This window comes from Aulonocara sp. 'chitande type north' Nkhata Bay, linkage group LG20 (assembly GCF_057382095.1).
Source record: "Aulonocara sp. 'chitande type north' Nkhata Bay isolate Kocher_YH1m ecotype deep benthic linkage group LG20, A_spYH_male_GT1.1, whole genome shotgun sequence".
NCBI lineage: Eukaryota > Metazoa > Chordata > Actinopteri > Cichliformes > Cichlidae > Aulonocara > Aulonocara sp. 'chitande type north' Nkhata Bay.
This window is the reverse complement of record NC_141363.1, coordinates 16,224,900-16,251,228: the sequence shown is the minus strand read 5'-3', so window position 1 is coordinate 16,251,228 and position 26,329 is coordinate 16,224,900. Positions and strand designations below refer to the sequence as shown.

The following is a 26,329-nucleotide window of genomic DNA, read 5'->3' as shown; positions in this document are numbered from 1 at the left end:
ATCTTTTGAGTGTATGTGGAAGACTCATTTTTTGCGAACAAAAACATAAATGTTGACTGTGTTTGTTTGAAGGGTCGTTTTGCCACCTATCCTCCCTGTTTAACCAACAACAGCAGATTAGTTTTTTATTACACTGCGGTTACATGTGTTGTAGCATGGCTAGTTTTTATGTGTTGTACCATTTCAAATGTGTCTTGACAAGTTAGGGAACTGTGTCAGCTTATTTTCAGGAAGTGTTGGGTCTTTATGGCAAAAATACACTGAGACCATACGAATGCAAAGGAACTCAACAACAGACAGCTAAAGTTTAAAAAAGGGATGTCATCAACATTGCTGTTTCTTAATTTTAAAAAATGTTGGTGATAACCTTTAAAAATGTGGTCTTGCTTATAAAATGTGCTGTTACGTACATGAATTGTTGCTACATTGTAAATCAGTCACATCCAAATGTGTGTTTTTAATCAATCCTTTAGCCAGTTCAGTTGTTGTTGAAGATTTTTCAGTCATAATTGTTAACTGCTGATTGTTGATATTTTAAAGTGAAATATTAATCCTCAAATGAGCAAGTGTAATTGATTTACACGTTATTCTATCATCACCATGTTCCTGTTATGATTTTCCAGCTTTAGCCTCCATACAGAGGCGTTGTGACAGTGTCTATTGAACTATTTAGGATCTCCTGCAGGTCAAAACTGTAACTTATTTGGCAGTCAGATTAATCAAAGCACTGCAAGGTGTTCTCATACCTACTCCCTAGTATATAAAACTGCAAAGAAGTATTTTCACACTGCAATCAGGAATTACAAAACGCATTATGATGACACGAAGACCTGATGGCAAACAAAGCGTCACATCAGACAACAAGATCAGTAAAACCTGCATTCTTAAAACCCTTAAAAAATAAGCTATACCCATACGAAGAAAATCTGCTTCGTAAAATTAGCAGGTAATTATATGATTAGATTTCTGTTTGGATTGTGTTAAAGCACTATTGTGAAGATACTGTGAATTCATTTGTTACAGATGTGTGTCATCTTTAAAAGGAAATTATTAAAATGGTTGAAAACAGTTGATCAATGGTCGTCTTGTGTCTGCACGACAAGCATGTGAAATTAACGTATCTGTACGCTGACATTTTATAGGTTTTTTACAGAGATCACTGACAAAAGAAGGAATTACTTAAATTAGTACATTTACCTCAATTCATGCAAGTTTAGCTTTTAAAGATGACTGACTGTTTAAGTTATTTGATTGTATGCAAATGTTTCATGTAATTTTGTTACATAAGTATAATGTTGAACAGATTGTATACATGCTTACAGTTGTGATGATTCTTAGTAAGTTGCACCTCACCTTTTGGTAGCCATCAACAAGCTTCTGGCATAATTCTGGCTCGATATGTAAGCAGATTTTACACTAATAGGTCGGCCAAACTTGCTGCGGTCTCATGGTGTGCAGGTTAACATGTTTACCTTGCATGTAAACGAACCACAGTTTGAGATCAGAAAGCGACACAAGTTAGTTAGTGTACCCCCAGATACATGACAAGATTGCGTCGGGGTGGGAATGGAGTGGAAATCAAAATAGGGATACATTTGTTGGTGCAGGCCCTTGGAAAATAACGGAGTAGCTGAAAGTACTTTTAGATGTGCTAAATTCCCCAAAAGGGCAAACTAATTTGATTGTCACAGCATTTCTGTAATAAAGCACTGAGAATAAAATAAAGTCATTTTCCTTCTTGTTGGAGTGTCCAATAACACATGATAACTAAATGTTCATTATTCAGCTCCAAATCAACCCCTCTCTGAGATGTTCTTTCTCCCATGAAACTACTTTTAGTGATTCATTAAGCAGTGTTCAAACCCTCCAAAGGGAAGTACTGAACTGAAGGTTCAAGTTAATCATATGACACCCATGCGCGTCACACTAGTTGTTGAGCCGGTCTTTTTCTTCCTCCTGGCGGGAAAATGACTTCAGCTGCTTGGCAGTCTTTGGCCCAGTTCCAGTCCAGCCTCTACACCCTCCCCCTTCTTGAGTCATGTTTGTGGCTGAATGGTAACTGTGTCTATAAATTATTGGAAACTTGTTTTTAGTTTCATTTTGTTACGGTGATTATTTATCCTGAAAGAAATACTGTACTATGTCTTCATCCTATTCTTATTCTCAGTTTTTAATATTAGCCTCCACAACAATAACAATAATAACCAAACAACTATCGAACACTTTTCAGGAAACTCTTACCAATTGTATTTTTTATTTTTTTTTACTGATTTGTATCTACAAAGGCTTTGAATTTGCTCTGTGCTGCATACAAAACAATAGCATGGTTTGATGGAGTGTAGTTCAGTAAATGATATGAGTAAGAGTAAAGTAAACAACATTTAAAAATACTGACGCACACCTTTCAGCTATTTTAACCAGTAGACCAACACATTCTACACAGAACAGAAAGCCAAACAACCCAAACAGGTTTGGTGTATTACTGTAAAAAACAGTAATTCTGCCCAGCTTGACCTGTTTAATTTGTGATTAAATTGCAGAAGTTGACATTTCCCTCTTAAACAGTATTAGTCCAGGAGTGTTTACTGTAGCATGTTGTCCATAATTAGTTGTGAAAATGTCAGAATAGCTATTATAATTTGTTACTGGAGTACAAAAAAGAATAAGGAAGTTACCTATGTTACATTGTCAGTAAATGTTCTGCTATTAATAATAACATCACTGGTGTTTGAGAACTGAAGCACAAAAGAATGAGGAAGTCTCCGAGCAGTCACAAAAAGGGAATACACACTGTTACATTGTCAGATAAGCAGAGTTGCGTGCGCTCCACCAGAGGACCCAAACTAATCAGCACCAGCCTTTGTATGAGTTTTTCTTTTTAAATCAGAGTTTTGTTAAAGCTTGGCTCTCTTTAAAGTCCCAATGGATGCTGCTGTGAATCGGCCAACTCGTCCACACTCTATAGACAGTGTAAGAAGACTGTCTACCCAAGGCTGCTTTGAGAACACCCTGAAGTTTATTTGTGAGTTTAAGCCTGGTGATGAGGATCAGGATATCAGCTTGGGCTGCGAGCCGATATCAGTCACCCTCCCTGCACAGTGTAGTGTCTACCAATTGAGGCTACGCATCTGTATGGAGGTATGTAAACCTGCACTGAGTGGTCTATCGTGCAAAGGATGTTTTCCTTTTATTCTCATAGACTGTGTTGGATGTAGTTCTGGGTCTATAAAGTGAAATTGATAGCGCAGTTCCTTAAAACTAGTTTCTTTATAATGGAAGTTGGTGCTCTGGGGTGGGTGCGGTGCAGACTGGTCTGTTCGCAAAATAAATTCAAACTTAGAGAAGTCAATAAATGTGAGGTTCACCTTAGTAAACATTTTCCCATTGAGCTTTTGGTTTGCTAGTACAGTACGAAGAACATTATGGTCTCACTGAGGGTACAATAAACAATAAAGCAGAGTATGATTAAGGATGTAGCAAATTCATTACAGTCAATAACACATGTGCCCATAACTAAGTCCATCCCTTGTTTGGGGTGGCTGCAGAGTGGGTCATCAACTAAAGTTGGTGGCTGAATTCTCGGCTGCTTCAGTCTCCATGCCAAATATCCTCGGGCAAGGAGACTGGATCCAAGTTGCACTCTGGTGCACCCACTGAATTTGTGTGAATGTTAGATAGAAAGCTCTTATGGAGGAAAAAAACATTTAAAAAAGTTTATAAGTGAATCAGGCAAGTTGTCTAAAGCACGCAGGTAGACAAGTGCTATATAAGAAACAGTCCATTTACCTTTGTGGTTGAATCAGGAAATACATTAAATATAAAAATCTGCCAAATGAAATATCTGTAGCTCATAGTCACCCTCTGTGAAAAAGGAAGCAGCTAAAAGAAGTTTCTACGTTGCTTTATCGTCAAACCGTACATGGGAACTATCAACTGATTTAGCTGGCTTCTAAAATATTATGTATTTTTAGCTAAAAGGCAAATGTTAGCTAATATGCTAAACTAAGATTGCATGCTCATATGACATGGTATTGCATAGTCCCACTATCAGCTATTTACAGTATAGCTGTCAGTGTGCCTCATGCTTAAGCATTTACAGTACTGTTAAAAACGAAGAAAGGTTTTACAAGAATTTCAGAAACCCTGGCGAAAAAACAATTATAAGGAAGCATTTTTTTTCCAAGATGCCGCCACAGTAGGCAGCTTGTTACTCAGCTCCCAGCTTGAGGTAACGCACAAATTTCCCCGCCGTGGGATCAATAAAGTGTTATCTCATCTTCTTGTTCTTTGGAGCAAAATATAATGAAATGATCAAGACATTTGCGCAACACTATATTCAGACTACAGTAATCAAAAATTGTATGTATTTATTTTTTCATGTATATGACTCTATGCCTCCAGGCACAGGAGCAAAACTGCCACCCAGACCCTTTTGCAATATTGGACCCCGAGAAATACAGCCTGCTCTATGCCAGGGGTGGCGACTGGTATGAAGCCTACGATGACTGTCAGGTTATCAGGACATTAGACATTCCATGGTCACGTAATGACCCTCATTGCCTATCAGCACACATAATAGTAAAACCGCCTGTGGCAGTTGATCCAGAGGAGAACGAGAAACAACAGCAGTGCCTGACTTATCTGATCGGACATGACCTGGAGAAAGAAGCATCTGATAGACTTGGTGAGCTCACCTTCACCCGTCGGAAACTGGCATCTGCTAGGAAACAAGAGCTGAAGAAACGGGATGACAAGTTGTATGCCACAGAGCCTTGGATAACGCATACCGCCTTACCAGAAGAACTACAAGAATGGCAGAACAGAGACTTTCCTGTCACTTTCCACTACATGAGCAGGATCAGCTTCAGCATAAAGGCTGACCTCAGCACAACACCACAACTACTTCTTAAAGTTTTTGAAAGGGTGATGAATGACCGAGGGATTAAATACGATGGGCCTGACAATCTCGTGTTGAAAGTTGCAGGCAGGGAGGAGTTTTTATCTGGAGACTACGCCCTGAACGATTTCCTCTGGGTGCGACAGTGCCTGAAAACCAACCAAGAGCTTCACCTCTTTGTTGTCCCTGTGTCGCAGCTTCCCTCGGAGGCTGTCAAATTTGTGGACTGGCCACTTGTTGATGGTTTTAGCGGCCAGTTCAGTTCCCACAATGATCTCAGCCTTAAAGGGAAGGATTTGGATGACATCTTCATGATATCCTTGTGGGACTGCAACAGAAATTTCAGAGTCAAATTGCTTGGATTTGATATCCCACAACTTCCAAGCAAATGCCCTCAGTCTGTTTATGTTGAAGCATCCATACTCCATGGTAACAAGGTCCTCTCTTCAGTATCCTCCATTCCCAAGCCCCTTTCAGATGAAGTGCTGTGGAATGAGTGGCTGGACTTTGATGTTCTTCTTAGGGATCTGCCACGTGGAGCTAAGCTGGGTCTCACTATTAACGAAAGTCCTAGTGACATGTCTGCTGCAACAAAAGTGCCATCGCCTTCAAGCAACAAAACAATAGACTTGCTGAAAGGGAGAGGAAAAGTGCTCTACTTTGTCAACCTACTCCTCATAGATCACAGGTGTGGATTTTTGTTTTTATTTAACCAAAATATCTTTATTAACAGTATAAGGGAAAAACATACATAAGCAGTTAGCTATAAAACTGTCATTTAAAAATCTCTGCTCTCCTGTCAAGTCATGCTTAGTTTGTAGTGTTAGCCAGTTATTAATTAAGTATACCAATAATATCCAAAATATGATACCATGGTAACACCACAAATCTGAATAACAATGACAAACATTTTACAAAGATAATACACACAAAAGTTGCATTGTTGGATGTTTATGCCATTTCAGTGCCCATAGTTCTTGCACATGCTTATTTTCCATTTGGTGTACTACACCACGATATCACGGCAAAGCATGTAATAGGCACGCCGGTCGACCGTGTCCATTTTCAGTACCAGCAGGGGGAGATAATATATTTAAAGCCATAAAGTCGCTAGTGACCTATGATTAACCGATTAAGCTATGTGGCTTATATGTATTACGTGTAAATGTGTTAGTAATGTCTGTGTAAATGCTTTTATTAATGAATTTTTTGTTGGCTTAAAATAAAATAAAACCCTCTGCTGTAACTGAAGCTTACTGCAACTTCTGCATTCGTGTACATTTCCTGCTTTTGAGAGGCAGAGCATCAAATGACATGGTGCACCGGCGTGTCTATTACAGGTTTTGCCGTGATACATTTCAGGCACACAAGAAACTTTAATATTTGAATGCGCTGAATAGGATGTTAGTATGGAATTTTAACAGGTGTGAAATTTCTGAGTTAGCCGAATTTCATCCTTTCACAGTATCTGGATAAGAGTTACAAGTCTAATCAGTTCATGAAGTAGGTTGTTTGGAAGTAGGGACCCAGTCTTTTGCAACTGCTACAAATCCATGTGTGTCCATGTGCGTGGTTTTATTTACAACTACAAAATGTTGATAACATTTGGGTAACAGATGCATATACTTGTGTGTATGCATGTGTTGCCAACCTTAGTGTCAACATTGGTTTTGAGGTCTCTATTTATTATTCATTTATTAATTTATGTTTTATTTATTACATATGTGTATTTATTATTACTCCATCTGACATCTCAGTTTGTGCTCTTATATTCTTCATTTGAGAGAACGTCGAGACATTTCTTGCAGTACTGTAAAACTAACTATTATTTACACGGTGTTTCAACACGGGACATCACCTATCCCTGCAGGTCTGTTCTGAGCCAGGGGCCCTACACACTGCACATGTGGTCACACCCTGGCCTGGATGATGAGGCCATCACCTACCAAGCAGACAAGCTGTCAACTGCTACTAACCCAGACATAGCTGACTCCATGGCTATCAGCTTCCTTTTAGACCGCTACAGCTTTCCTGTGGTTGTCCCAAATACTGTTACCAACTCTGAATGTTCCAACTCCAGAGAACGTGAGAATCACGAATCTCATGTCCCCCCACCCTTGCCTATCAAAAGATATTCTTTGCCAGCAAACTCACTGGCTGACAGTGTAACTCTCAAATCCCCAACTACAGCCAACAACACCAAAAAGCCATGCCTCAGAAGGTTTCGGGAGGAAAGTGTCCGTTATGCCTCCAGTCTACCCCAGTACTTGCGTAATGTTGACTGGATGAACCGCAATTCGGTTGAAGATGTCCACTGGCTACTGGGATACTGGCAACCTGAGGAACTGGATGTAACAGTGGCATTGGAGCTACTAAGCATGGATTTTGCAGACGAGTTTGTCAGGAGACTGGCAGTGAAGAGACTGGAGAGTCTGTCGAATGATGATGTGTTGAAGTATTTGCTTCAGCTTGTGCAGGTATGTGTTTATATGAAAATTGATAAACAGATTCATTCATATTGCGTGACGCGCAAAACGTCATCTGAAATAATTAAACTACTATTAACTACCTGTTTAGTTTGCAAAGTGAATCTGTCTTTATTCCACTCCCCATTCTATTGAACATCAGGACTGTATGTGTTGCTTTTTTTATTACAATTACAATACATAAAAAAATCATGATTACTGCTAATCTAAACTGGCAAATGTTTTCCCTGAAGCCACAGACTTGTTTCAAAATGTTCTCTTAGAGTCTGTGTGGAATGCATCACCAATGCAATGACATTTATCAGATTTTACTGGTTACATTAGACATCACCCACTTATCTCTTCTCTGACAGCTTTCATTTTGCTTCATGTTTTATTTTCCCTTTGATCCTTACTCCAAGATGCTTTCCACATTTCTGTTCTGTTCTTTTTCATAAGGCCTAACATTCACCTTTTGTTTAAGTCATGTAAATATATCCAGTAGAATGTGAACACATTTAAGCATTTTAACCATCCCCCCCATCCCACTATTTAAGGATATTTGTAAAATCACTTAAAATGACTATTAAAGTGTGACAATGACCTTTTCCTTCACCTTTAACTCTTACAGATCCTAAAAGTGGAACCTTACCATGACAGTTTCCTCGCTCGGTACCTCATCCAAAGAGCTCTGCGGGTAAGTCATGAAGCATCCACTGTGACTGCAGAGTACTGGCATGTACAAGGTTGTCAGCAGAATATTTTTGCCAGACAAAATTATTATTTTTTGTCTTTTTCTAATGAAGAGAGACAAAACAAAACCTACTTAAAGAAACTAAATAATCACTTGCAGTGGTGGCTGGTGGTGAGAATGGGTGGGTGGGCTAACAAATACAATTCATAGACGGCACTGTAGCAATCGCAGCATCACATCCCTGGTTCCAAGTTACAGCCACATGTTGTCATAGTAACAGTAACAAAGACTATAGAAAAAATACCAAGAATGAGCTAAGGCTAAAAAATGTACTCTCTTACACACACACACACACACACACACACACACACACACACACACACACACACACACCTTCTTACTAGATATTTTTGTACTAGGGATCAAAATCAACTTCCCAATTCAAATGAATTTTAAATAATCTGATATTGATTCCTTAAATCCTTAAATTACATTTTTCAAATAGAAATGTATTTTGCTGTGTATGAGACTTGCAAGAGGTTGACAAGAGAAAGCCATGCAAGAGTTAAGTGACCTGGTGCCACAAGCCTTAAGACAGATGTTCGGCAGCTGTATTTGGATTCAAGAACTGTGAAGACAGCGAAGAGTGGACAAAAGCAAAGCCATATGCAAGGCGTGCAAAATGGAGGTGAAATACTGTGAAAGTTGAATAAAAGTTGCAATATTGTAACTGCTTTAGGATCTGTTGTTAATTTGGAAATTAATATATTTAATTTACAAAGTTTAAAGGGTTCTTTGAACAGTAAATATCCAAGATAAATGATCATAATTTAAATATTTCTGACTGAGTCAAAGTTGAATTGAGTCAGGACCTTGTGAATCAGAATGGAATCAGCTCTATTCTGTACACATCAGCATGTCATTTTTTCAATGCTAAGTGATGCCAGAAAAATCAATTCAAGCTCTGTGGGAATGCACTCCAGAGTATGAGGCGGTATTCACAGCAAAAATAATGGTCATTATAGAAGAGCAACAGGCAACAGGAAGAAATTGTGCTACAGTCATTTAAGGAGAGAGAGAGGTGTCGGGCGCACCTTTTTTAAAGAGAAACTCGCGTCATCGACCTCTCTGGGCCAGATCAATCAATGGTGTTGGATCCTGTCAGATGACCTCTTATTCTATGCTGATGTCACGGGGATGTATTTGTGTTAATTTCAATGTTTCAGAAACAGTGCTCTGAAGTTTTTTCTTAGTCAGCATCTGCAAAAATGACTTTGCAGACTTTAACTCTGGAAATTCCACACTGCTGTCCAACACCATCATCTCACCTTTTTGGTTGTCTCTGCGTATCAGTGAAAATCAAGGAAATGTTTCCTTGGGGGAACTTTATTCAAACTGCAGAATTGAGCCTGTTGAGAATTGAAGCATTATGGTACCACTTAGATAATATATAGCCCCGTTAGGTTCTATGTTTGTGTGCCGGTCCACAATAACAAACAGTGTTTGACTCTCTAGAATCTGCACAAGAATCCTGATGTTTTGTGCTCAAATCCGATTTTATACTTATACTATACAAAAGCACTAAAGTAGCTCCCAATTATGATTGGCTCACAGCTTATAAAAAGTTTGTGACAAGCTTAATCATAGATCTGATTTTCTTTCTTTCTTTTTATTTATCTATTTTTGTATTTTCATTCACAATAGTCATCAAAAGATCAGGTTTTTGTGTGAATAAAAATAATACCTTTCATTTAAAAGTTTTTCTTTTTTCAGGTGAGTTTAATAAAGGTTTCAGTCTGCTGGAACATTAATGAATGTTTTTTACACCAGTAAGATGTCGACTGCGACCAGATCTGTTTCACGCTGTCTGACTCACTCACATCTTTCACTGCAGAGCAAAAGAATCGGACACTTCTTCTTCTGGTACGTTCGCAGTGAGGTAGCAGGGTGCCCGTATTACCGACAGCGCATGGCTGTGATTCTGGAGGCCTACCTGCTGGGCTGTGGTCAGGCCATGCTCGACAGCTTCACCCAGCAGGTCCAGGCGGTGGAGGCCCTGCAGGAGGTCGCTGTCATCATTAAAAACCTGTACCCTGACAAGACCAACCTTGATTCTACAAGTAGGGAGCATCATTTTTTCTTAATTAATATATCAAAATTTTATTTTTAAAAAGCTAAAAGTATATAATTTAATTTTATTTCACTGTTTTTTACTGAATGTTTTATCATGGTGCAGCATCTCTATCAGATTCAGGTCAGGACTTTGACTAGGCCACTCCAAAGTATTCATTTTGTTTCTCTTAAGCCATTCAGAGGTGGACCTACTGGGTGGACCTATTTTCCTGCTGCAGAGCCAAGTGCACTTCAGCTTGTTTTTGTTTCAGAATGTTTACAGCAGAATTCATACTTTCATTTACCACAGCAAGTCTTTCAGGTCCCGAGGCAGCAAAACAGGTACATAACATGTTTTGGGGATCATCAAGATGTTTTCTGGCAAAAGTGAATGAGCCTGTATGTTCCTTTTCATCTAGGAACTTCACCCTGCAGGCCATTTTTGTCATGCCATCTCTCACCTAACACATTTTAACATTAACAAAACTTGATCAATTCCTAAAAGAGTGAAAATGCATTTTAAAGAGCTTAAAATAGAGTTCATATAAAGAGTCATAAAAAATATTCAGATTAATTAAAGGCAGCAAGGATGCAGATTTACCTGTTTTGTGTTTGTTTGTTTGTTTGTTTGTTTGTTTGTTTGTTTGTTTGTTGTTTTTTAATCAAAAAACAGCCACTCATCCTTGAATCCGAATTACTTTGGAACACAACAAAGCGTTTCTTTGGAGAATTCATTTTTTAAGATAGAAATTTAAAATGGACCTATTATACTTTCCTTTATGTTCTGTTATATAATACTCTCATAATTCAGGTTTTAAATGTAAGCTCCACTGGCTTCTCAGTAAAAATCCTTGAGCCTCTGCATCTGAATGCAAGCTGAAATACTTTCCTTGTTCTTATGTTCTTGCATGGTGCGTGACAAAAGCATTTCGTTTTGGAAAGGCCATTTTTAAGATGACCTATTAAACTTCCCTCGATTTTTACCTCTGCTAAGGAATTTATGTTTGTGGTAGCGTTTAGGTGCACCCACATCATTCTGTCTGTAAACACAATACAACTCCTCTCTGGCTCTGCCAATGTCATGTAGGTACATTTAAAAAAACAAAAAAACCCAAAAAACAAATAAAATGAAATTCATTAAAAGTAAATCCCTTCACACTAAACACAGCCCAGAGAGTGAGCTACCTTGGCCGAGGCACTCTCTGAGTGCTTCTTGTTAATTATGGTTATTTTTTTTATGTTCTTGAATGTTATTGTTTCCAAGTTACTACATTATTATTTATCTACCAGCTGTAGAAGGTTAGCAAAGCTTTGCATGTAACTTTGAATGTACTTTGGAAAAGCTTCTTCCAGCTGGCCTCGTGTTGAGTTCCATTTTAATATACATGAAGAAATCCCATCTGTGTATGGCTACGTATGGCTGGGTTCCTGTATGTAGATGAAGTAGTGCTGCACACCTGGTGTTCATCAGCTGATGAATAACAGAAGCTCTATCCCTACCTAGGCTAGGAAAGACATCCTTGAAATGCATTAGATGTTTTTATAGCAACTTTTCAGAAACCAAGGACTCTAATCCCCAAAAGCAGCTGTTGTTTCACTGTTAAACCACTTCACTAAATTATATCTGTTGATCTTGCTGTAGCTCCCTTCCGGCTTCAGGGACTTCTTAGAGACAGTAACCTGCCAAATGAATTCTTGCTGCCCTTTGACCCTCGCATTAAATGTGGAAGGATCCTGGTAAGCTTTGCTGGCTTTCTGTCTCTATTTGTACATTGAGCTTTAGGGTTATGTGAAAGTGTGGTGAATAAAAAAATGTTGGGTATATTTTTATATATTGCATTTGAGCATTTTGTGTGTGGTTTAGTCTTATATTCTAAGTTTACTATATGCAGGATTTATAAACAATGCAAGAGGTTGACCTTTTCATCAAAAGGGCAACCTCTTTGTGATGATGTTTCAGGTTAAGAACTGGAGACAGATAGATGTGCAATTACTTGGTCAGGCTTGTAGTTTTGTACATAGTTGAGGAAATGTTATCAATTTCTACAGTACAATTATTATAGTAGACCACTGTGAATTCCTCCTTGGCCTGTTTTTGTTTTTTGCATCACATTTTCTGTCTGCTTCATATAATTCAAGTATAATTACTTACTTGAACTTTTCTTCAACATAAATTTGTTACTTATTCTGTTTTTCCTGATTACAATAAGTACACCACAGTAAAGTAGCTATATGTAATCTTTTGTTGTTGTTGTTGATTAAATCAAAAAGGCTGTGGTGAAGAAAAATATCCCACACAAACAAAACGGTCTGCTTTACTTCTTTGTGATGTAGCTCGATAAATGCAAAGTAATGGCCTCAAAGAAGAAGCCTCTGTGGCTGGAGTTCTCTCCCATGCCATCACCTACCTCCGCCACACCTGTTGGAATAATCTTCAAAGAGGGGGATGACCTCAGACAGGACATGCTGGTCATTCAGGTCAGACAGATCTTTTGTTACTTTGATTACTTGAATTCTCTTCCTCAAATATGAATACTGATTTTTTTTTGTGTGTGAATATTTCCTACATGCTTGGGAAAAGGTGAATATACAGTACTTCATACTTCCATCATACGGTACTTCATACTTATCTGACCAGCCCTTATATTTAAAATTCATATAAATAACTACGTATCTTTTTCTGCGCTGCTCCTTTATTTGTGCCTCAGGGCTCAATTCTTGGACCAGTTCAGTTTTTCATTTTTTGTGTTGCTCCTAGGTTATATACTTAACAGGTTTGGTATGCCCAAAATACACAACTTTACTTTTTTGCTAAAAAAAACCCTCAAGTCTATCGTAGTTTTACATCAGGTTGAAAAGACACATGAATGTTTGCATATTTCTGTTTAGGCACTGGTGCTGATGGACTCCATCTGGAAGGAGAAATCCCTGGACCTCAATCTTGTTCCATATGGCTGCATCTCCACTGGACACAACATAGGTATCAGCATTAGTGTGCTTTAATAGTGTCCACAGTTGGTACTGGATGGCTCTTTTTAGTAGTGGTTGTTGAAGTTATACTTAATATAATTTACTAATCAATTAATAGCTTGTTTACAGAGTCAGCAAAAGTACACACATTCTGTACTTAAGTAGAAGTACAGATATTGGTGTAAAAAACACTCCAGTAAAAGCTGAATTACTGATTTAACGCCTTTACTCAAGTAAAAGTGAAAGAGTACAGGCTCTGAAATGTATCTGCTATATTATTGTAATACAAAAGTAATATTAGTACATGAAGATAAAAATGTTATTCAAATCTAAATTCTACTTCTTCATCATCATCTCAATCTGTTATTTAGGACACAAGCAGTGAAAGAAAATAAATAAATGGGGGCTGATCTGTTGTAGTGGCTCAGCGTGGGGAAAATACTGACAGCCCACAATGATTTCTAATGTCAGCTCCAGTAGATTTTCTTAGTGGACAAGCTGTGATCAGCGGACATGCAGATCACAGCTCTGAGGTTACTCATAATGAATACGTTGCCCAAATTAGACATCTTACGTAAGCTTTACTTAAGGCAACTGAGAACTATTTAGAACTAATTAGATTTTACACTGTATAAAGACTGAATTCAGTGACTGAATCTAAGCACCGTCAGTTCATTTGTAAACGAATGTCTACTACACTTGATCTAACCCAAGCTCCACAGCAGCTGACCACCACAGCCACTGTGTTTCAGTCCAACACAGTACTTTGCTATCAATTCACGACATTAATACAAGGTAACCTGTTTATCCTGAGCAAAACTACCCAGAATTTTCATGCAACATTTCAATAACACAAAGTACAGACATTTGTTTAAAAATGTAAGCAGTAAAAAAACGGTCATAAAAATAACCAGAAGAGAACAGAATACCCCTTTATTGTCACTGTGTATATAAATAGTCAAATTCAATTCAATTTTATTTATACAGCACCAAATCACAACAATGGGTGCCTCAAGTCGCTTTATATTGTAAGGTAGACCCTACAATAATACATGCAGAGAAAAACCCAACAATCATATTAACCCCTATGAGAAATGCACTTTGGCGACAGTAGGAGGTTGAAATAAATAGCAAACGGGAGACATATAGAGAAATATTTACAAAAAAAGAGAAAATTACAGATTGGACAGTTGTAGGTGAGTCTGGAGGTGTGGGACCTGATTGACCTGAGGCCAGCGGGTTAAACTAGTGGTGGGCGGGGTGCAAGGGGTCACCTGTGATGCCCCTAGTTTTCCTAAGACGGGAGGATCTGGAGATGGTCTCCTGGATGGCAGAAGGCAGGTAATGATTTTTTGGGCGGTGTTAATTACCCTCTGCACAGCCTTCCTGTTCTCAATAGCGTCCCCTGCATAACAAACACCCAGGCAGCAGGAGAGCACGCTCTCCACTGTGGAGCGGTAGAAGGTGAGCAGCAGCTTCTCAACCAGGTTATTCTTCTTTAGGACACGGAGGAAGTGCAGTCACCGCTGAGCCTTCTTTACCAGGGTGTTGGTGCTGTTGGTCTAGGTGAGATCAGCAGAGATGTGGGTGCCAGAAACCTGAAGGTGGAGACAGATTCCACCTTTTCTCCATTTAAAATGAGAGGGGAGTGGATCCATCTCTGATCTGTAAACCGAACAGAGAACAATCTAAACCTTAGAATGTCCAAAATGTTCAAATTGGACTCGTTCTTTTATTATATTTGACCTAAAATAAGTGACTGAGCCCATAAATTCATCAGTAAAGTGTTTACAAAAGGCAGGCCCTAGGACATTTTTATAAGACTTTTCACAACCACAGCTATCGCCCCAAATTTTTATTTATACATGTTGTTATGGGGTTTTCTGTATAGTATTTTATCAATTTACCAATTTAACCTATGACCAGTTTACTATAATAAATTATGTAACATGCCTGCTTATTGGACTGTGGGAGGGAAAAAAGCACCCACCCACATGGCAGAGGATCAACATGCAACCACTGCACCTGCACAGTGTCATGTTTTTGTAACAGTGTTTTGTGAGAGGGTTTTTTTACCCCCTGGAATTAGGTTTCTGTGTTTGAAGTTTAAAACACATGTTTAAAGATGAAGCACAAAATGAAAATGTCCTTGTCATCAGGTATGATTGAGATTGTGAGGAATGCAACAACGATCGCTGCGGTCCAGAGGAGCCAAGGAGGAGCAACTGGAGCCTTCAAAAATAATGCTCTGTTTGAGTGGCTCAAGTCCAAATGTCCACTACAGGAAATTGTGAGTAAATCAAAAGCAATCGCAGGTCCTTTCTGTTGTTTCCCTCAGTAATAGGAAAAAAAAACAACTAAAATGTGAAACTGTTGTGATTTTATTTGACTGCAGCACTTCAAGAACGTGGAGAGATTTGTGAATTCCTGTGCTGGTTACTGTGTGGCCACATATGTACTGGGTATAGGCGATCGACACAATGACAACATCATGATCAGAGAAGACGGTAAGCAGCACAAATCACTGAAAACACCTTATTGGCTACTGTTATCACATGTTATTTACTGATTTGTTATTATCCTCTTATGAAATGACAGATGCTTTTTGTCCTCTGAAACAAGCTGCATGATAAAATGAATTCATAAATGAACAAATTAACTGATAATTAGAAAAAACTGAAGTAATCTTGCCTCTCAGGGAACTTGTTTCACATTGACTTCGGACACATCCTGGGTAACAGGAAGCACTTTCTTGGCGTGAAAAGGGAGCGAGCACCTTTCGTCCTCACACCTGACTTCCTGTATGTCATGGGCAGGGTCGATGGTCGCAACAGCCTCTACTTTCAGCGTTTTAGGGTAAGAGGGCTTTATTATTTGTCCAGCTTTGCATGAAAATGTTTTAACAGGTCCCATAAATAGTTAGCTTCTCGGTGGAGTTCAACCTTTTACCTTAGTAATTCGCTGTGGCAGTCAGGATCAAGACGTTAGTTCTCTTAATTCTTTTGTCAATAAACAGCTGTCCAAGGTAAGCGTAGAAGGGAAAGTTCAGAGAAATTCTCCATCCATCCATCCATCCATCCATCCATCTTCTGCTTCCGGGGCCGAGTCACGGGGCAACAGCCCAAGCAGAGAAGCCCAGACCTCCCTCTCCCCAGCCACCTTCTCCAGCTTGTCCAAGGGATCACCAAGGCGTTCCCAGGGTCCTGGGTCTGCCCTCCTCCTGGTGGGACATGCCCTGAACACCTCACCCAGGAGGCGCCCAGGAGGCATCCTTGTCAGATGCCCAAACCACCTCAACTGGCTCCTTTCGATGTGGAGGAGCAGCGGCTCTACTCTGAGCCCCTCCCGGATGGCTGAAGTACTCACCCTGTCTCTCAGAGAGAGGCCAGCCACCCTTCGGAGGAAGCCCATTTCTGCCGCTTGTATCCGCAATCTCGTTCTTTCGGTCACTACCCACAGCTCGTGGCCATAGGTGAGGGTAGGGACGTAGATCGACCGGTAAATTGACAGCTTCGCTTTTACACTCAGCTCTATCTTCAACACAACAGACCAGTGCAGCATCCGCATCACTGCAGCAGCAGTGATATATCTGTCTGTCGATCGCCCGCTCCCTTCTGCCGTCACTCGTGAACGACACCCGAAGATACTTACACTCTTCTACTTGGAGCAAGAACTCATCCCCGACCCGAAGTGGGCACTCCACTCTTTTCCGGCTAGGACCATGGCCTCAGATTTGGAGGTGCTGATTCTCATTCCCACCTCTTCTGTCATGGCTCGCAGGATGAGGACCCAATCGCAAAACTCACGGACTCAAGGGATGAACTCAAAAGGCAGCTTTATTGCTGACAAGATGACAGGAAAATACAAAACTTAAACTGGGAACAATAAACTAATACTCGGAGCTTGTGGTGGAGTTAACGACTGTGCTAGCGAGGATACAGGAGACGGAGCTAGCGCTTCTGGCTGGGCAGCTAAGTGAAAAAACACAGCCCCGGAATAAACAGTCCCACAGTCAGGAAACTCCTGTTTGTCCCTTCCACTCACCACAGCTGGCAACTCAGAAGTCTCGGGGTCTGGCTGTGGCGGTGGGTGTCGGCGGCGTGAACGCCGTTTTCTCCGGGAAGGGGGAGGAGCTGAGCCGGGCCGCGAATCCTCCAGCGGACCGGGCTGAACGTCCTCCGACTCTTAACGCAGCATGAGGGAGAACGCGACGCCGAACAGAGGGAGACGCAGACAGAAATACACAGAGGGTTAACGAGGAAAGTGGGACCACACGGGGAACACAGCTGACACAGATAACCATAACGAGACAGGGCGGGGTGAACATAACACTGACGGGAGACGGGCAGAGTCAAACAGGAAGTACAGAGGTTCAGACAGGAGGAGAGAGAGCACGGGGAAACACAGACATAACGGGCAGGGGAAACATGGAACAACCACAAAGGGAGACGAGGGCTCATAAATACACAGAGGGCACACAGGGGGGAGAGAGAGCACGGGGAGAACTTAGACATAACGGGCAGGGGAAACATGAAATAAAACATAAGGAGAGACGAGGGCTCACAGATACACAGAGGGGCACACAGGGGGTAAAAGCCACGAAGGGAAAACACTTAGGGAACAACACAACAGGGCAACTCAGGAAACATGGCCTAAATAGGGAACAAAATCCAAACATACAAGAAAACTAAGAATACTGGGCCAACATGGCCCAGGCAGGACCATGACAGTACCCCCCCCCCCCCCCCCCCCCCCACAAGGGCTGGCTCCCGACAGCCAAAACCCGAGAACCAAGACAAAAACAGAAAACAACCCACCCGGGGCGGGAGGCGGGGGACCAGGACGGAGGGACCAGAACAGGAAATAAAAACGAACAACAGAAAACACAGGAGCACAAGACCATAGTTCAAATAAAGTTCAGGGGGCCGACCCAGAGCCCACCGGCACAAAAGTTCACGGGTCACACGGTCGGGGGGCCGACCAGGCGGGTGGCACAGGTGACAGAGCTGGTCCGGAAGCCGGCCGCGCGGAAGGCAGCGGCGGCGGCGAAGGAGACGACGGAGCAGTTCAGGAGGCCGGCCACGCGGAAGGCAGCGGCGGCGGCGAAGGAGACGACGGAGCAGTTCAGGGGGCCGGCCGTGCGGAAGGCAGCGGCGGCTCTCCAGTGTTAGGCGTGCTGGCCATGGCCCGGTGGGCGCAGGACCAGACGATGGCGAAGCAGGAGCTGAGGCTGAGGCCGGACTGGGCGAAGCACAGGCCGAAGCTGGACCGGGCGACGTTGAAAGCGATGCAGAGGCCGGACCGGGTGTGGGTGATGTGGGGGCCGGACCAGGCGGAGGCGATGCGGGGGCCGGACCAGGCGGAGATGGAGCTGCAGCAGGCGAAGCACAGGCTGGAGCTGCAGCAGGCGAAGCTCAGGCTGGAGCTGCAGCAGGCGAGGCGGAGGCTGGACCAGACGAGGATGAAGTCTCGGATGAAGCTGGACCAGACGAGGACGAAGACTCTGAGGCTGGGCCAGGCGAAGATGAGGCTGAAGCCGGAGCCGGACCAGGCGAAGAGGAGGCTGCAGCAGGCGAAGCACAGGCCGGAGCTGCAGCAGGCGTGGCAGAGGCGGAGGCTGGACCAGGCGTGGATGAAGACTCGGATGGAGCTGGACCGGGCGAGGCAGAGGCGGAGGCCGGAGCTGGACCAGGCGTAGCAGAAGCAGAAGCTGGACCAGGCGTAGCAGAAGCAGAAGGTGGCTGGATGGGCTCCTCGGGCCCTCCAGCTGATGTGGCATGGTGCTGGACGGGCGGCTCGGGCCCCCCAGCAGACGTGGCATGAGGCTGGTGTGGTTCTCCTGAACCCCCAGCTGACGAGGAAGGTTGCTGAACGGGCCCCTCGGACCCTCCAGCGGAGACAGGAGGCTGAACGGGCCCCTCGGACCCTCCAGCGGAGACAGGTGGCTGAACGGGCCCCTCGGACCCTCCAGCGGAGACGGGTGGCTGAACGGGCCCCTCGGACCCTCCAGCGGAGACGGGAAGCCGGACGGGCTCCTCGGGCCCCCCAGCTGACGAGGTAGATGGCGGCGCGGGAGCCGCGGAGTCCTGGATGAGCTCATCCGAGCTCCCAGCAGGAGCTGATGCAGAGCCAGAGAGATTTGGGTCCCCTGGCTGAATGTTAAGCTGACGAGCGGACCGTACTGCTATTGGGGACTGGGCTACCGGAGACGCGGGGAGCTGAGCTACCGGAGACGCGGGGAGCTGAGCTACCGGACACGCGGGTGAAATAGATAACTGCACGGGAGACTGAACTGAGGGCGTCTGCACTGGCACAGGGGACTGAACTGGTGTCTGTTGTAACGGAGGTGGTGGGAGTGGAGTTGATGACTTCACGGGAGAATGAACCAGAGGTGAGTGCACAGGAGACTGAGCTAGAGGTAGCAGTGACAGTTGGGGGGAAAGTGGTACTGGTGATTGAGTGGATGACTGGGCTACAGGTGGCTGCTGAGCAGGTGACACTGGAAACTGTGCTACAGACGGCTGCTGACCAGGTGACACAGGAAACTGTGCTACAGACGGCTGCTGACCAGGTGACACTGGGAAGTGTGCTACAGACGGCTGCTGACCAGGTGATACTAGAAACTGTGCTAAGGGAGGCTGCGCTGGGGAAAACTGAGCTAAGGTTAACTGAGGAGGTAGCTGAGTGGCAGACTGAACCGAAGGAGACTGAAGTGGTGGTAGGGGTGAAAACGGAGCTTGTGGTGGAGTTAACGACTGTGCTAGCGAGGATACAGGAGACGGAGCTAGCGCTTCTGGCTGGGCAGCTAAGTGAAAAAACACAGCCCCGGAATAAACAGTCCCACAGTCAGGAAACTCCTGTTTGTCCCTTCCACTCACCACAGCTGGCAACTCAGAAGTCTCGGGGTCTGGCTGTGGCGGTGGGTGTCGGCGGCGTGAACGCCGTTTTACCGGGAAGGGGGAGGAGCTGAGCCGGGCCGCGAATCCTCCAGCGGACCGGGCTGAACGTCCTCCGACTCTTCCCACCGGAGAGGCAGTTCCGGGCGGATGCCTACGGTGGACACGAGGAAGTCCCGGATGTGGGGGTGTAGCACGCCGAATAACCAGGGGAGTCCGGACACCATCCTCTGTAGGCGGATGGCTACGGTCTCCCGGTATCCTCCTCTTGGCAGCGCTCCCCACTCCTGACAGTGGTATTCCACCGTGTAAATCAGGTCCTCACGGAGCTCGGCAGAGGGGTTGTGAGCTGCTGGGTCCATGTCGTGGTCGCGTTCTTCTGTCATGGCTCGCTGCGTGGCAGGCAGGATGAGGACCCAATCGCAAAACTCACGGACTCAAGGGATGAAATCAAAAGGCAGCTTTATTGCTGACAAGATGACAGGAAAATACAAAACTTAAACTGGGAACAATAAACTAATACTCGGAGAGAGACACAGGGAAATCCACGCAGCATGAGGGAGAACGCGACGCCGAACAGAGGGAGACGCAGACAGAAATACACAGAGGGTTAACGAGGAAAGTGGGACCACACGGGGAACACAGCTGACACAGATAACCATAACGAGACAGGGCGGGGTGAACATAACACTGACGGGAGACGGGCAGAGTCAAACAGGAAGTACAGAGGTTCAGACAGGAGGAGAGAGAGCACGGGGAAAACACAGACATAACGGGCAGGGGAAACATGGAACAACCACAAAGGGAGACGAGGGCTCATAAATACACAGAGGGCACACAGGGGGGAGAGAGAGAGCACGGGGAGAACTTAGACATAACGAGCAGGGGAAACATGGAATAAAACATAAGGAGAGACGAGGGCTCACAGATACACAGAGGGGCACACAGGGGGTAAAAGCCACGAAGGGAAAACACTTAGGGAACAACACAACAGGGCAACTCAGGAAACATGGCCTAAATAGGGAACAAAATCCAAACATACAAGAAAACTAAGAATACTGGGCCAACATGGCCCAGGACCATGACATCTTCACACTTAGTTTATGAACCATTCCAAAGCGAGCTGGAGGCCATCACCTGATGAATCCCACAGAACCACATCATCCGCAAAAAGCAGAGATGAGATTCTGACACCACCTAGGTGAAAGGTGAGGTGACCACCTAGAAATCCTATGCATAAAAATTACAAACAGAATCTGTGACAAAGAGCAGCCCTGGCGGAGCCCATCACCACCTAGGAACGAGTCCGTCTTATTGCCGGCCATGCGGGCCCCCCTCCCCGAATTGCTACCTTACCGTGGTGGAGGAGTTTGTGTATCCCAGGGATCCCAAGGGCTATGTTGTCTGGGGGCATTTAGGCAAATTGGTCCTGGGTGAGGGACCAGACAAAGAGCGATTCAGAAGACCTCTATGAGAAGACCATCAAGGGAACAATTCACCCTGCCCGGGATAGGGTTACCGGGACCGGCCTGGAGCCATGCCCAGGGAGGCTGCCCGAGGGGGAGTGCCTGGTCGGGCCTTAGTCCATGGGGCCCGGCCGGGCTCACTCCGAAAGAGGGCCATGGGCCCATCTTCCTGCAGGCCCACCAACCGCAGGAGGCGCCGTAGGGGTCAGGTGCATAGTGAGCTGGGCGGCAACCAGAACCGGAGGTGTCCTAATACCAAGACAAGACCAAGAAATTCTAATTTCCTAGTATAATTCAAACTTCATTCAATTTTGTTCAATGATGAAAGCATGCAGTCGTGGCCCAACTCCAACAAAATATGTGTGTTCTTCTCTCTTAACAAAATGCTTTTCATTGAACCCAAGAAGCTCTGTTTTGATCTCATCTCAGTCCAAAAATATAATTCTGACTTCTGGCTTGTCCATGCAGTCTTTATGAAACTGCAGGCAGGCTGCAGTGTTCTGATTTAAAAGCAGAGGCTTTTCTCCTTGCTGACCTGCCATTATTAAGACTTTTGATTTATGCCAATTGAGTTTATTCCAGAAGTACACACACACACTAATTAAAAGAAGCCTGATTCTTATTTTGGATACCACTTTTAGAATTATAGAAAAAATCTAAACTTCAGCTGTCCTTATTGTTTTATCTTTGCTTTTCTTTGTTATTCTATCTTTTCTTGCCTCCAACACCCACATTAGGACACCTGCACAGAAGCATACCTCTCCCTGCGCTCCCACTCTCGTCTGTTGGTGACTCTTTTCTCCCTCATGCTGCTCACGGGCATCCCAGAGCTGAGCGCTGCAGAGGATATGCGCTACTTGCGGGTGGCACTCCAGGAGGAGCAGAATGAGGCAGATGCCAGGGAGCACTTTCTCCAACAAATCTCTGAGTGTGAGAAGCTGGGCTGGACTGTGCAGGCCAACTTCTGGATCCACATGATGGGAGGCATCAAGTAGACTAATGCATTTTGCTCTGCCTTAAAAATAAGTGAACGTTTTAGTTTTACAGGTGTATTTTTTATATTTATGTAATATCACTGAGCCTTGGGCTGTTTTTACAGGAAGTAAGGGGGTGGGAAACTTGTGTATAAACAATGGATATCTGTCATAATTACAGTGTAAATACTTAGAATCTGCTGTTTATTGTAAAATCTGTAGAAGGGTTATAATTCTCATATAATACTCAAATAAAAACTAGACTCTAAAAAAGAAAGAAAAACTGAAAGGATATGGTGTACTTAGAAATATGACCACCAATAAAATAAAAATACAGTTTAGTTTTAGTCTATGTCAGTTTGGTACACATGTTTATTAAGACTAGAGACAAACTGATTTTTAAAACCAGTACCAATACCATTATTTTGTGATTTAAAAACCCAATATGTCGGCAGATTTTTTTTTGTTATGTGGATTTATATATGACCCTTTACTGTAATGATAATGCAGTTAAAAAATAATCTTGTTTTAATGTCATAACAAGTCACGGATTACTTGTTTACTCTTGTTTTTTTCAAGAGCATTTAGACATCTACATGTCTAAATGCACTGCTGCAATATGATTGGCTGATTAGATATTTGCATTATCGAGTCATTTAAAAGGTGTACCTATAATTAAGGAGTTTAAAAGGTGTACTTCTCTCTGCTGGATTTGATCTGAGGGAGGACAATTTCTATGGCGGGTTTCAGACCACGATTCACAACACTGTGTGAAAGACTGCAAGACAGTAATTGTTCCAAAGCTCAGCAACATTTGATGTATTTGTATTTGTTCCTTTTATCATAATTTATGCATTCTGCCTTTGCATGTAACTATATTCTACCTATATCTATACTGGATTTGTTCTCTATTCTGTGGATCCTTTAGTAAAGTTTTTTTTAAACTTTTTTAGCTGATAAGACATAAATAAATGTAATAGCTGCAAAGATAGTCCTTGATATTAACTATATGCCCCGATGGACCCTGATGGCCTGAAATCTTTTTTACTCGTTTCTTTCTCTTTCTCTTTTCATCTCACATGGAGTAGTGGGCTGGGCTTCACCCTCGTGCTTTCAATTCACTTCACCAGTCTTGCAGTATTTAAGATCGGCTAATGCTTCCACGCCTTTCCAGATTATTATAGTGTAGTGTTGAATTTCCTGTGATTGTTGGCTGAAGTAATGTCTTTGATTTCTTCCTCACAAGACTCGCTTCTAAACTTAAGCTGGTCACCTGCCAGCGAAGAAAACTATACATACCACGGCTCACTTGCATGGCTGCTCTTTACTGCTCGATTCACTTCTGGACTCCTCCAGATGGCTGCACAATAAGTAGCATCCTCAGTCTCCTTGACAACTGTTTTCAAAACTCTTCTGCCACATGCTTTCACTACCTCATTTTGGATGTAAGAGCTCGGATCATTATTTGGGCCTTGTCATGGTCCCTGTGCCTCGCTGGTCGACTCTCTATTAGGCAACATAGTTGTTTTTGTTTTTCGCTCTCTCCCTCCTTCCTCTCCCCCTCTCGCTCTCTCTCTTTCGCCGCAGCGATGCTCATTACAGGCTCCCGCTGCTGGCCCACACACCTGCTCTCATCTCCACACCGGTCGCTGATCTGCACTAGTCTTTGCTGGATCGTTGAGCGACCAGCATCAGTCAAACCTGCAAATCTGAACCTGTGTATCTGTGAGTGTTGTGTCTATCCTGTTAACCGGAGCTTTTTGTGTGTAAATTTCATCTGGAACCTGATTACGGACTACGAGAGGAGTGGCAGTGGAGAAGGAGTTGGAGTTTTGTACAGAAAGTGTGGAGAACGTCTGTTTGTATCTGCTTTGTAACTGACTTCAGTCACAGACTGCTGCAAATGCGTGCCTTATTCCTCTCATGGCTCGGAAATTTTTATTATTTAATACACACTTCACATCAGACATTTTGTACCCTGCTGACTGTTCAGTACACTGAGGTTATTTCAGTTTTCCTTTGTCAGTTTTTTCTGACAAACTTTCATACGCCTGCATTACTCCTGTATTGTGTTCTCTGCACCTGTTCAATTTTCTTTGCACTGATCATCACTTGCATTCAATCTGTTTAGTACTTTTAATTTTTATTTAAGTGTTTGTCTTATAGTATGTCTCACGCAAAGTACCGCAGCAATTTCCTAATGTTGTAAATCTGCTTAACATTTGGCAATAAAACCATTTCTGATTTTGATTCTGATGAAGCTGTTCTTCAGTTCTCCCTCCACATGCACACTTCGATGTGACCTACACATGGTTCTAACTCTGTAGCATCCAATGATGCACTTGATAATATATCTGTAATAGCACTAAAATAGCATCATGACTGAGACCATCCAGTGTACAGGGGTGGGCAATCTCAGTCCACGAGGGCCGGTGTCCCTGCAGGTTTTAGATGTGTCCTCGAACCAACACAGATGATTTAAATGGCTAAATTAGCTCCACAACATGTCCTGAAGTTCTCCAGAGGCCTGGTAACGAACTAATCATGTGATTCAGGTGTGTTGACCCAAGGTGAGATCTAAGGCTACGTCCACACTGCAGGTCTTGATGCTCAATTCCGATTTTTTGATCAAATCCGATTTTTTGTGTCTGCTCATTCACACTACAAATAAAATGCGACAGCAAACGCGCTCTAGTGTGAACGCTCAAAGCGGCCCGCATGCGCAAAAGAAGACGTCACACACAACGCGCTCTGTTTAGACACAGAGCAAACAATATTGTTTGACTGATGGCCGTTAATATAAAGACTTCGAACTTTACGTTTCCCAATTTTTGCTTTAAGTTATTTACATAATAATGTAGATAACCTAATGATGATCCTTATTGCTGTTTTAGAGGAGCGGTGCTTCAAAGGATAGTTGCAGATTTCTGTCAGAATCTGCAGATTATACAGTACAAATAAAATGTTCACGTTTCTCCAACGTTGTCTTCCCAACAGTTTCACTGACATCTACACGGGATGGCCAGGAAGCGTTCGCGATGTCTTCTCCGGCGCTGATAATTGGCGTCTGTCTTGTGTCAGTGATGTAAAAGACGGATTTAATGCGACTTGACCATTCAAACAGCAGTCGCTTTCTAAAACATCGGATATGTATCGGATTCAGTACCACATACGAAAGTGACCCAGATCGGATTTGAAAATATCGGATTTGTGCCATTCACACTGTCATACCATGATCGGATATGGGTCGCATAGGGTCAAAAAAATCGGATTTGATGCGCTTTCGCCTGCAGTGTGAATGTAGCCTAAAACCTGCAGGGACACCGGCCCTCGTGGACTGAGATTGCCCACCCCTGGTCTAATACACAGTGAGTGCTGAAAAAATGTCAAACTTTGGGAAAAAGTATTATTATGAAAAAATGTCACTCAGGAATCAAATCTCACACTTGTCTTTTAGTTTCATCTCTATTTCTGTTCCTCATTAACAATGGTTAACCATGTTTTGGGTTAATAACACACTTACAGAGCTGTGATTTAAATTTTTTTCTCTCCTTCAAACATTCGTCTCTAAGTAATCAAGATAGAAAATTCAATGGAAGATGAGGCTAAGAACTTATATGCATTTGTATGTTGTACAAAAAAAGTACATATTATATTGTGAAGGAGGTAAAACAGATGAAGACCTCAGTGAAAGGAAAAAAGAAGTCTTTAGTCAGACACCCGATACTTGATACTTCTGGAACAAACAAAGTTGTGGTGCCTTCAGGCTGGGCACTTTGAACATGGAAGGATAATCTAAGTGTGATGTCAAGGAGTTTACAGATTGGCTGTTTTTGGTGGGTTTTTTTGGTCTTC

The 26,329-nt window shown here is 43.0% G+C and overlaps 1 protein-coding gene across 1 annotated transcript; it reads left to right on the top strand.

Moving 5' to 3' along the window:
- The first annotated feature begins 2,835 nt into the window (after positions 1-2,835).
- Positions 2,836-24,719, top strand: LOC147305355 (phosphatidylinositol 4,5-bisphosphate 3-kinase catalytic subunit gamma isoform). The gene is made up of 12 exons (XM_086278111.1): positions 2,836-3,138; positions 4,402-5,585; positions 6,768-7,374; positions 7,994-8,059; positions 9,951-10,176; positions 11,811-11,905; positions 12,503-12,646; positions 13,058-13,148; positions 15,298-15,428; positions 15,534-15,645; positions 15,837-15,994; positions 22,238-24,719. Exons 1-12 carry the CDS (start codon positions 2,923-2,925, stop codon positions 22,493-22,495), a joined length of 3,288 nt encoding a protein of 1,095 aa, XP_086134237.1. The 5' UTR covers positions 2,836-2,922; the 3' UTR covers positions 22,496-24,719.
- The last annotated feature ends 1,610 nt before the right edge of the window (positions 24,720-26,329 follow it).